The sequence below is a fragment of the Petaurus breviceps genome, unplaced genomic scaffold (assembly GCF_028583685.1).
Source record: "Petaurus breviceps papuanus isolate PSGF00001 unplaced genomic scaffold, PetGlider_PUasm1.0 77, whole genome shotgun sequence".
Lineage (NCBI taxonomy): Eukaryota > Metazoa > Chordata > Mammalia > Diprotodontia > Petauridae > Petaurus > Petaurus breviceps.
The window spans coordinates 6,310,534-6,323,188 of NW_027186492.1; the positions used below are offsets into that span (position 1 = coordinate 6,310,534).

General features: G+C 37.5%; 2 protein-coding genes across 3 annotated transcripts in view; one reads left to right on the top strand and one right to left on the bottom strand.

Moving 5' to 3' along the window:
- The first annotated feature begins 570 nt into the window (after positions 1 to 570).
- TMEM62 (transmembrane protein 62) overlaps positions 571 to 12,655 on the top strand; it is a 56,663-nt gene continuing 44,578 nt past the window's right edge. Inside the window, exons 1-4 of one of the 2 annotated variants that reach the window (XM_069105861.1) lie at positions 571 to 1,806; positions 1,982 to 2,093; positions 5,262 to 5,399; positions 7,862 to 7,907. In XM_069105861.1, coding sequence (XP_068961962.1) covers positions 1,624 to 1,806; positions 1,982 to 2,093; positions 5,262 to 5,399; positions 7,862 to 7,907 — 479 coding nt within the window. In that variant the 5' untranslated portion in view covers positions 571 to 1,623. Of the gene's footprint in view, positions 1,807 to 1,981; positions 2,094 to 5,261; positions 5,400 to 7,861; positions 7,908 to 12,655 lie in introns of those variants that run through there. The other variant, XM_069105862.1, reaches the window with a different exon arrangement.
- On the bottom strand, positions 11,238 to 11,855 carry LOC138175455 (large ribosomal subunit protein eL21-like). Its single transcript, XM_069105866.1, has one exon. The coding sequence runs from the start codon at positions 11,777 to 11,779 to the stop codon at positions 11,297 to 11,299; it is 483 nt and encodes a 160-aa protein (XP_068961967.1). The 5' UTR covers positions 11,780 to 11,855; the 3' UTR covers positions 11,238 to 11,296.

Genomic DNA, 12,655 nt, shown 5'->3' on the forward strand with positions numbered 1-12,655 from the left:
AGCCAAGCAGAAACACTCTTATTTCCTCTCCTATGTGAAAACTCTTCAAACTGTCATATCCCTATTAAGTCTTCTCCAAGCTAAACATTCCCAGCTCACTCAACTGATCCTCATATTACAATGAAATCTGGGCCCTTCACATGCTGGATGTCATCCTGTGAACACTCTACAACTTATGTAGCACCCTGAATGAAAACAAGTACACTTGATGTTCAGCAGCTGGATGGCTCAGTGGATAGAACACTGGGCCTGGAGTAAGAAAGACCTAAATTCGAATATGACCTGACACTAGTTAGCTGTGGAAACCCTGGGCAAATCACTTAACCCTGTTTGCCTCAGTTCCTCATCTGTAAAAATGAACTGGAGAAGGAAATGGAAAACCAGTCTAGTATCTCTGTCAAGAAAAACCCAGATGTGGTCAGAAAGAGTCAGACAGGACTGAATAAACAACAAACAAGGCGGTTGAACCCTATGGCATTTGCCCCACTCAAAGAAATTGCACTTGGAAAGATGAGTTTGGGGCATTGTACTTTTTTTTTTTTTTTGCCTTTTGGAGGGAAATTGGGGTTAAGTAACTTGCCCAAGGTTACACGGCTAGTTTTTTTTGTGTGGGTGTTAACTGTCTGAGGCCAGAACCCAACTCGGGTCCTCCTGACTCTGGGGCCAGGGCTTTACTCACTGCACCACCTAGCCACCCCATGGGATTGTACTTTAAAAATTCTTATTTGGGGGCAGGTGTTAGGTCCAAAGCCATAGGCTGTTGGAGCTTTACAAATGTTCAGCAACTCTCGGTTTAGGAGGGAGAAAAATGGGCAGTGATTTGCTCCACTGGGACCTCTAGGAAAGGGTTCTGGCTCTGGAGTCAGAGGACCCAGGTTCACATCTCTATCTGATCTTGGGCAAATGGCTTAACCTCCCTATGCCAGTTTCTTTATCTGTAAGGTGAGGTTGAAACTAGTTGGTTTTTGAGGTCATACAGACAGTTGGCACAGGTAACAGGGATTATAAAGTCATAGATTTAGAGCTAGAAGGGACCTCAAAAACCAACTAGATCAAGGGGGACCCCTTAGTTTCCTTATCTGCCAGTGAACTAGATGGTCTCTGAGGTTCTCTCCAGATCTAGGTTTACGTTCTAGATCCGTGACCTTGAAGAAGTTTTTTGCTTCTCTCAGTTTACTTATCTGTAAAATATTGTTTCTGAGGTTTCTTCCCCATCCATGTTTCTGTCATTGCCACTTCCTTGGCCAGTAATTTGTATGACCTAGACAAGTCATATCTCTGGGCTTCCATTTCCTAATTTGTAAATGTTCTAGATGGCCTTTGAGCTTCCTTCCATCTATGCTCCTGCCTTCGGGACCCAGACAAGTCACACCCCTTCCCTCTGCTTCCTAATCTGTAAAAAGGTATAGACGAAATTTTCCGAGGTTCCTTCAACAAGCAAGGCAAAGCGCCCCAGGTCAGGGCGGGCCGGAGCAGGTCGCAGACAGGCGGGGCCGCAGGCTCCGGCCGAGCTCCGGCCGAGCTCCGGATCGGGCGGATCATAGAGTCCCGGAAGTGCGTGGCAGAGCGGCTCCCGGGCACGGCGGGCTGTCTGTCAGCCGGGGGAAGCTGAGCTGAGGCTGGATGGCCGTGGGCTTGGCGCTCAAAGTGGTGACCGGGCTGGCCGCCGCGGTGCTGGCGGCCGTGCTGCTAGAGCACTATGGCCTGGTGGGCATGTCCTCGCCGTGGCCTGTACGGCCCCAAGCCTCCCAGAGGCCATTCCCGGCGCCCGGGGCGGAGGACACCAACATCTTCTGGGGCCTGCAGGTGAGGAGTGCGGGCAGCGGGAGGAGCCCAGGTCGCCGGCCCGGCCTCGAAGGGAGCCCCCGTGTGGCGACTGAGCCGGGCGGAGGCCTTGCAATCCTCGGCTCTCTCACCCGCCCAACCCGACGCGCATCTCCTCCCCTAGAGTCCCTGTTTCATGTTAACCACTGCTTTGCAGATCTCGGACCTCCACATCAGCAAGTTCTTTGATCCAGGCCGAGCCACAGACTTGGAGAAGTTCTGTTCGGAAACCGTCGATGTCATCCAGCCTGCAGTAGTCTTAGCCACGGGTAAGCGGTGGCTCCTTGCTGTCTGGGCGTGGAATGCTTTGCTTCTCTCTGCTTTTGGCATTGCTGGGTCGGGAATTGGACCTCAGCATCCCCGGGTCCTCTGGGGGCAGACCAGACTGTCATAGATTAGCTCTACTAGTTCCTGCCGAGATATATCCGCGTTGAATACAGCTGGTGATGAAAAGCGTGTTGTCCAAGGACAGGTGTTACCTGAGTTTGGAGAGTTCCCTGATGAGGGGTGATAGATAACTTTATTGTCATCATTATCACCATCGTCGCCACCATCATCATCCTCATCATTATCTTGGTTAAGACCATTCTTCTATTAAATTTTACAGGGGGCTAATATGGAAATATGTTTTTCAGGACTTCCCATGTATAATGTGTCCCATATTGCTTGTTTTCTCAATGGCTGGAGAAAGGAGAGAGTTTGGAACGCAAAAAAAGTGAATGGTTTTTAAAAAGTTGTAGAGGAGTTACTATCTGGGGTTGAAATAAACATAAGTAATGCACAGTATCTATTGAAGTGAACAGTCACACTAAGCAAAATTAAGGAACCTGAAGTGTATTGTATTTATAACGTTTCACTTGGGAGATTTAAAAATCTCTATCATAATATATATATATATACACATACATATAAAAATCATACCTTTATGATAAGAAAATATCAATATTATAACAGAAAGTTATGAAAGATAGACAAAATGCAACTGATTTACCTTTGGTAAGCTTGCTATTTGCCTGACCCTCTGGAATTTATTTTAGAATTAGGACATTTTTGTATGCATACAAGTTGCCTCACAGAAGCCATAACAAAGTGACAGATAAAATAGACATATAGACACGAGTCTAGAGTGTACATTTGTTGCTTTTGGGAGGTGGGATTACCTTAATTTTAATAGGTACTGTGCATTATCTATGTTTATGCCTTATTTTATCCCTATTATATGGTAAATTCTATGAGGCAGGGATTATATCCTATCCAAAATTTGTATTTTTCTTAGTGTAGTTCTCTGCACATAGTAACCATGAAAAATATTAATAAGTGTTTGTTGAATAAATGAATTGAATAGAGAGCAAGAGTGAGCTTTTGGAAGGGACTAACTCTTTCTACTAGCCCAAAGTCTGCTTTATAAATTGTGAACTGTTGAAGTCTTGAAATGTCTGATTCAAGACTTTGTTGCCTGATCCCTTAGTTTCTGTGATGCTGGCTCAATTACTTAATAGTTGATCTATTAGCACTGTGCCTGGTACATAATAGGTACTTAATAAATGCTGGTTGGAAAAAATACTGATTGAGTGACTGACTCAGATAATATCCTACTAAACCCTTTATTGGGATAGTCATTTGAAGATGAATCTTTCCATTGTCTATCCCTAGAGCTGAAAGAGTACCCTTAGGAAACCTGACTAATATCCCCTAAAGTGGATCCTTCTGGTATCTGCCTAGTCTAGTTTTATTATTTTTTAAAATTCAATTTTATTTTATTTTCCATTCTGAATTCTTATCCACCCACCTCCCACTCCCCCACTCATTGAAAAGGGAAAAAAAGGTACAAATAGGTATCATCAAGCAAAACAAATTCTCAACTAGTTTTCTTAATAAAAATTTTTTTCTATTAGAACCTTATAATGGAATTCGTACCATGCTCTTTAAAGAGGTTATTTCACAACTCAGTGACTGTTAGGTGGAATAGTTGATTGGAGTCAGGAAGACCTGAGTTCAAGACCTGTCTCACACACTTAACTGTGTGGCCCTGGCAAGTTATTTAAATTCTGTCTGACTCAGTTTCTCTATAAAATGACAATAATTATAGTGCCTACCTCCCATTAAGTGAGGATTAAATGCTTTGCCAACTGCTATTTTAAGTGGTAGAGATATGGAGAGCAGGTTAACATTTGATCATGATTCTTGGCTCTGGAAGTGGAAAGAAGTGGAGTGGGAGTAGGGAAAGCAGGGATAGATGAAATAGTGGTACAGGGATGGGGAACCTGTGACCTTAAGGTCACATGTAGCCATCTTGGGTTCAGCCTTTTGACTGAGTCCAAGTTTTACAGGACAAATCCTTTTATTAAGGGAATTTGTTCTGTGAAGTTGGCATTCAGTCAAAGGGCTGTACTTGAGGACCTAGAGGGTCTCATGTGGCCTTGAGGCTAAAGGCTCCCCACCCCTGTTAAACTAGAAACAATCATCAGTCAGGACAGTGGGATTCCAGGATAGAAAATCCTCCAGGATCTTCTTAATCTTGGGTGTGTGACCTTTTTCTTAAAAAAGTATTTTAATAATTGCATTTCAATATAACTGGTTTCTTTAGTAATCCTATGTATTTTATGCATTTAAAAACATTAGTCTAAGAAGGGAGTCTCTAGGTTTTACCAGATTGCTAAAGCAGTTCATGACACAAAAGAGGTTATGAACCTCTCTCCTAGGTTATAGGCCCTGTAAGGTAGTTGGCAAGGTTGTGGAAGGGGAACTGAATTTCCTGAACTAGAAATTGTGTAAGATATCCACAGTGAATGCTCACATGGAAGCCAGGAAGACGTTGGCCCAGGTTCCTCCTCTGATACATACTGACCCTACACAAGTCATTTAACTTCTTGGAGCACAAGTCCTGAAGTCAGGAGGACCTGAATTCAAATCGACCCCCAGACATTTACAAACTGTGTGACCCCAGGCAAGTCATTGAATCCTATTTGTTTAAGTTTTCTTATCTGTAAAGTGAGCTGGAGAAAGAAATGGCAAACCATTCCAGTATCTTTGCCGAGAAAACCTCAGATGGAGTCTTGGAGAGTCAGGCAGTTCTGAAACAACACAACAGCAACAAATGCTCTAGGCAACTCCCTAATACTAAACGTTGTAGATCAAGTGCAAGTCTACATTAGAAGAGGGAGTTTCTTCATTCAGGAGTTCCTTATACCACTACACTTGAAGGTCCAGTTATTTTCTCTATTCCTATCACCTAAAACAGATAAATTACGACTTTATAAATGCAACCTAAGCTGAAAAAATTCGCCTGTTTTAGTATGTAGCTTTGAATGCAGGTGGTCTCCTAGTCAGGTAGGTGTGGAGTATCTCAACCCTGTTTATTATTACAATGGAAATTAGTTGCCTGGCTCTTTGGAATTTATTTTAGAATGATAGATGGCTTTTTTGTATATTTACAGGTGACCTCACAGATAGCCTAAAAAGGGATCGTTGGGGATCCAGGCAGTTTGAAGTAGAATGGCAAACTTATCAAAATGTCCTGAAGAGAACTAAGGTCACAGAAAAAACCAAGTGGCTAGATATCAGAGGAAATCATGGTAAGAGGGAGCCAACACTTGGGTATCATTGAAGCCAAGATTTCTTTTGGAGTTTGTGTTTTCCAACCCTAAAACAACTGAACTAAGTTATAAAATAGGTCATTCTTATACAGATTTGAATGCTGAAGGTCAAATCTAATTGTGTGAAACACAACAGAATATGGAGTAAAAAGAAAACCGGGGCAAGTGAAAATGTAGTTGTTCTCTACTTTAAAACTATTATATGGGATGAAATTATTTTAATGGCTATTCTTATATGTTGCCGTATATTTGCCATGGCAAATTAAGATATTTTCATATAAACTTCCCAAAAAATACCAGTACCCTTTTTAAAGATTATTTGTCTTAATTGGTCAGTTGAGGTATTATATTAGCCTAAATTATTATTCTAATCCTTGTTAATGAGTGTTTATCCATAAGAATTATCCTTTATTTAGGAGAGTCTTCTTAGCCTAGTAGCAAGTATCCTTATACTTGGAATCAAAAGAATGTGGGGAAGTTCCAGCCCTTTTACTTAGTAGGTATATGAATTTGGGAAAGACAACAGGTTATTTATTCATAATCTCTAGAAAGAGGAGGTTGGACTAGTTGATTTCTGAGGGCCCTTGGAGTTCTAACAGTTTAGGAGTCAATGATATTATCTTATTAGATGAAATGCATAACTCTATTTGTTATAGTGTTCTACATACAAATAATTCTTATAAAGCAGTTGCCAAAGTTTAGTTCAAATACACTTAAGCCATAATTCTCTGAGGATAAGATAAACTTCTGCCTTTTTCTGATGTTTATAGGTGGTACCCATCAGATTCTTTTGCAATAAATGATAAATCTCTGTAACAAACATTTAAGGCCAAAAACGAGTCATTTATTGCAAAATGTCATTTATTGAGTCATTTACTCAATAAAACAGATTTTAGTATAATTAAATAATTGGAGTTGACCCTTAGAATTATAAAAAAATTTGACCTGTGTGTACATAACCATGGATATGAGCATATCTGTAGTTAGGCTGAGTTGTTGACTTCAAAGGGCCTTTCCAGCTCTAAATCTGTGTTCCTTTACTCCTATGTATTAAATATATATCCTCCTTACATAGTAAACTTCTTGAGAGCTGGAACTATATCTCATCTATTCTCTTGTGTAACCCCTGTAGTAAATTTGTGACAAAAAAGAAAGGTCATTGCCCTTTTTCTCATGGTTTATATGCTATATGATAAAAATAAATATTGTATGGGGTGGCTAGGTGGCACAGTGAATAGAGCACTGGCCCTGGAGTCAGAAGTACCTGAGTTCAAATCTGGCCTCAGACACTTAACACAAAAACTAGCCGTGTGATCTTGGGCAAGTCACTTAACCCCAATTGCCTTCCCAAAAGCAGGGGGGAAAAATATATATATATATATGTATGTATATATATATATTATACTATTTTTTTCCCTCAAACTTATACATCTACTTTTCAGATCCAATGACCTTTCCCCTGGGAATGAATTTGTGAAAGTTTTATGCTTCATCCCCTTTTTTCAGATAGGAAATAACTTTTGAAAACTCTGAAAACAATGCTAAAGAATGTTTGCTAGAATAAAATTATGTAATTTCTTCTAGGTCTTGTGAACCCTTCACACTAGTTAGGAGGGCTGAGTTTGTTTCTCTCAAGAGGTTTTGAAGACTGTTCCTTCATTTGGCAGGAGGGTTGTTAAAAGTGAGCTTGAGACTTATTAACTTAGTTTTCATTGTTGGCCTCAATTGGATTTTCAGCCTGTTCTCAAGGTTAATGAAGATTTAATAGATTCCCAAAGGACAAAAGTGAGTAATAGTTTTGGCAAGGAAGCCAAGCATCTAGTTTCTTTGAAATCACAACATACTCAGATGAATTTACAAAGGATCAATAATCTCTTCTAATCCATTCTAACCCATCTAACTCCCAGATTTTTTTCATGGGTCAAATAGGAAGAGGATAGGTCACTAATCCTCCATTGCCTAGTAGAGTACTTTATACAGATGAAGCATTTATTGTAGGTAAAAATGATCTACAGTTCAGAAAAATTATATTTACCCTAAGTATGTGGTTGCTGAAATGTAATAAATAAAAACCCATTCCTTGTTGATCACAAGTGGGAAAAAAAAAACCTGAATTACCTTCCCCCACCAAAAAAAAAAACCCAAACTTTTTTTAGATCCATATTAGCTTATTCAAAATAATAATTATAAACACTCATTATTCCTCAATTATATGTCCTTTTGTTTGTTAATAAAATTTTCATATTACCTGTATTCAGTTCAGAGTTTTCAGGTCTTTTGTTAACCTGGTAACAAAATACCATCTTCTTCATTAATTTTCTAGTTGAGTCACTGGCATTCTATTGTATAAAATGCTTTTAGAGATATAATAATAACTTTTACCTGATCATTAACCTTTGTGCGAGTTTTTTGTTTGTTTTGATTTTTTTCCTCCCCTATAGATTCATTCAACATTCCAAGTCTGGAGAGTAGCCAGAATTATTACAGGTACTGAAATAAACTGGAGATAGACTTGTCACTGAGTGTGGATAGTGATTTGGGGGAGTAAAATCAATTTGGAGTGAATATCAATCAATCAATAAGCATTTATTGAGTGCCTATTATGTTCCAGGTGTTGTCAGGCACTGGGGATACAAAGTATGGAGGGGGAAGCACTGATTAGCAAATGTTCTTTTTATACCCAGATATAGAGCCTTTGTACTATTAAAAGAGAGTTACCTTCTTTTGTTACTATAAGAAAAGCAGAGAGCAGAGGATTTTCATTCAGTTGTGTGTTTAAAAAAAATTCTAATAACCTTATAGTTACTGTTTCTGTTTACTGTATGACCTTAAAAGTCATAAAAAATGACCTTAAAGTCATTTTTCACCGTTGCCTTTCAGCAACATTTCTTTAGGGAAATGTTTCTTTCTTTTTCTGGTTTAGGGATTCATTTTTTAATACATTTCATATTTATAGTGGTATTACCCTGTACCTATTAATCAAAACAATAAGTATTCATTGAGTTTCACCTTTGTGCTCAACGTTTGGGGTGGGCCCTGTGAGGGACACAAGAATAGTGTTTAAGACATGATCTCTGTCCTCAAGGAACTTATAGTCCAATTGAGAAAATAAAAAATGCTTAAGAAAATATCAAAAAACAATGTAATAAAAGTATTCGGTCTAGTAATAAATTATGTCTTACAAGCTTTGAATACTTTAGGAAATCATAGAAGGGACTTTAAGAGATTCATGGGGACATTAATGGGGAAACTTTTCAAGGAGTTTGATCTGGGCCTTGATGAATGGGTATGATTTGAAGAGGGTAGGGAAGGACACTAGAGAAAGAGGGAAAGCATGAATGAAGACCTAGAAGCACACATGAGCATATGGAGAGTGATAAGTAGATTGCCTTTACTAAGACAAAAGCTTCTTGTATTAATTTTATTTTTTTTAAGTTTATTTTTACCTTTATTTTTATACAAATCATTTCCCCTTAAACCTCTTTCCTCTCCACTGAATTCTTCCTTTTAACAAAAAACAAATAGGCAAACAAAAACCCCCAAAGTTACTGGCCCCAGAGACCACATCCAATATTATATACCATGATCCCTATCCATAGCCCCCACCTCTCTATTGAGAGAAAGAAGGTGCAATTCCTTATCAGTTTTCCAGGACCTAGATTGTTCATTAGAATTCATTTGTGTGATTGTATTTTAGTGTTGTTACTGTTTATTTAATTGTTGTCATTGTGTTTATTGTTCCTTTGGTTCAGTTTTCTTTGCATCATCATTTCATACACCCTTGTTTCTCTGACTCCCTTATTCATTTCATTATTAATGAAATAACATTTCACCATATTCGTACACCACAATTTGTTCAGCCATTATCCAGTTGATGCTCACCCATTTTATTTCCAGCTTTTTACTACAACAAAAAGTGCTGCTGTGAATATTTTGTTGCATACTTTGTTATATATAAGACCTTTCTGCTACATATTCTTGGGGTATGTGCTCAGTAGAGAGGTTGCTAGGTATGAAGGGTTAGTCATGTTTCTCACATAATTCTAATTTGATTTCTAGAATAGTTGGACAATTTAGAGCTGTGTTATTAGTGTGCCTTTCTAATAATAATAATAATAATGACAGCTAGCATTTATCTAGCACCTACTATTTGCCAGGCACAGCACTTGACAGGTTTTATCTCATTTGATCTTTACAACAACCCTGTGGAGTAAGTGTTGTTATTATCATCGCCATTTCACAGTTGAGGAAACTGAGGCAAATGTAGCAGGTTAATAATAAGCCTTGCAGGTTCTGAACAGGAGAGTAGCATTATGGTATTTTATGGTGTTTTACAAAGATTAGTCTGCAGCAATGTGCAGAAATGGAACAAAGAGACATTTTGAGTAGTTGGTAGGACTAACTGGATATTGGGGTTAAAGGAAAATATGTAAAAAAGATGACTACCAGGATTCTTTCCTTTATATTTTTTTAAATCAAGAACTTTATTTTCTATCCTCCAGTGCATCAAAGATTTATTTTCTGCATTTCATCAAGATATCTGTCTATATATGTATCTATATATATAGACATATACATATTCACACACAGAGAGGTAATGTAGAAATACACGCACATCTAAAAGTTCTAATCTTACTGGTGCAATTTTCTTATTCAGAATACTTGCCATGATAATATCAATAGTATTTATAGCCATACTAATGCTATGTTTTAATCTCTGTTTTGACATTCTATATTAACATGTCTGAACATGTATAAAGACAGCAAGTAAGAAATTCTCAGGAATAACAATGAAAATACAATAAGCCATTAAAAAAATAAATAATAAAAATTGTAATGAAGACAAATGGAGGAAAAATCCTAAAAGAGAGATCTAATAAGTATTAGAGAGAAGAGGCAGTTAAATATGCTGTCTTTGTTTAAATTATATTTTACCTTAAAAAGTACACTAGTTTTCTAACATTACTGACAATTTCTGAAGTAATATATTTACTTTGAGACATATTTCATAGGTCCTGTGGCTTGAAGATAGCTGTGGGAAAGGATATTAATTTCAAATTTTAGAAATTTCTTTGTCCTTTTTCTTTTTTGTCATTAAGTCAAATATTTCCCAGAGTTTTTGAGGACCTGAGCTGGAATTCCATTTTTGCCACTTTCTAGCTCTGTGATTTCAGGCAAGTTATTTCATTTTTCTAAAACTCAGTCTCTTCATATATAAAATAGCCATTTTAATACTTCAATGATCTCTCATGATGTTGATGTGAAGAAAATGCTTTATAAACTGAAAATCACCATCTAAATATAAGCAATTAATGCCACCTTTTCATAGAACCTTTTTAAGTGGAAGGTTTCTTGCTTGGAATTTCCATTTACAAAAGAAAGGAATAATAATTTTTGTTATTTGACAAAGATAAGGTTTGCTGAATAAAATACCATAGAGTAATAGTTTTTAACCTTTTTTTGTGGTAGGGACCCCTTTGGAATTCTGGTGAAGCCTATGGATCTCTTCTTGGAATGTTTTTCATGTATAAACTAAAATATATAACATTGCAAAAGAAACCAATTGTGCTGAAATACAGATGTCAAAAGATTAAAAAAAAAAAAAGCACCAATGTCATATATCCCAAGATGAAAATGCCTACCTAAACTCTAAAGGAAGTAGTCAAAAATAAAATAAAATAAAAAATGCACGAGCACACACACAAACACAGACATCACACAATGGAAACTTTATATGCAAACTAAAAACATGGAAATTAGTTATTGAAAGACATATTATACTATTTAATCTGTCTAATAATCTGGAAATTAACACAATTTCATTTTAATTTTTTTTCCATAATCCAAGATATTTTTATTTTTCTTTTTATAGTCACTTATGCCATGAATTCATAGGGGATTGGTTCCAACAGCTCAGGTTCCTTGCCATTGTTTCTCACAAAGTGTGCTTCTCTGGGTGGAGCAGGCTGGCATTTCAGTTGAACCCAAGTGCCTTTTTCTTTGGCTTCCTTCTTCTTCTGATCATTTTCCTTTACCCGCTTCAGGAAGCTATCTCTGCTCTTGGAATGCTTAATATGCTCAATACGCACATTAATTCTTTTGGCTAGAATCTTGCCCTTAACCTGTTTGTTTACAACAATGCCTACAGCATGCTGAGTAACATTATAGACCCGTCCAGTCTTGCCATGGTAACATTTGTGGGGCATTCCTTGCTGAACTGTGCCCATACCCTTGATATCTACAATATCACCTTTCTTGTATATTCGTATATAAGTAGCCAAAGGGACAACACCATGTTTTCGAAAGGGCCTAGAAAACATGTATCGTGTCCCTCTCCTTTTTCCTTTTGTGTTCGTCATTTTGTCAACTCACTGGAATATGGCGGAGCCGGCGGAAAGGATTTTTTTAAAAGTGTTATTCATGTTCTTTATTTTTACATCATACTCATTTTTGATATATTCCTATTCTACCCCATTCTACCCATTTTAACCTTGAAACAAAGAAAAAAGATTAAGCAAAAACCAGAAGGCACATCAACTATCTGGCACTATATGCAATATTTTGTACTAAAAGCATTTCTCTGTGCCTTTGTCCCTCTCCCCATAGAAAGGAAGGAGGTGGATTCCATTAGTTCTTCTCTGGGACCAAGACTGGTCGGTCATTCATGTTACACAGAATTTGGCTTCTGCTTAGTATTTCTCTTCTTTTACATTGTTGAAATAATTATGTATATTGTTTACTCTGAATTCCTCATATTCATTTTATCTTATGGTGCAATAACAAAGCAGTGTATTCATACACCACAATTTGTTGAGCTATTTCCCAATTGATTACCCACCTTTCCAACTTTTTTTTTGCTATCACAAAAGCACTGCTAAAAACATTTTAGTATATATATGACTTTTGTTTCTTTCTGACCTCCTTGAAATATATGCACAGTTATGGGATGGGTCTCTTTATCAAACCATATGAATGTTTTAATCAGTTTTCTCACATAAATACCAAATTGTTTTCTGACAAATGACTATTTAAATGTTAGGGATATCCAAGAGTAAGCTATGTTTTTCCAGTTTTATTTGCCCTCCTGAGGCTTATAGCTATTTGTTGGAGAGACTTTTATCAGACATGGGTCATGGGAATATGACTGGAACATGTTGCTCCTCAATTCAAAAATCCTTAGTAGCTGTCTGTTGTCTGTCAAATTAAGTTAATATTCCTTTGCCTGGCATTCAAGG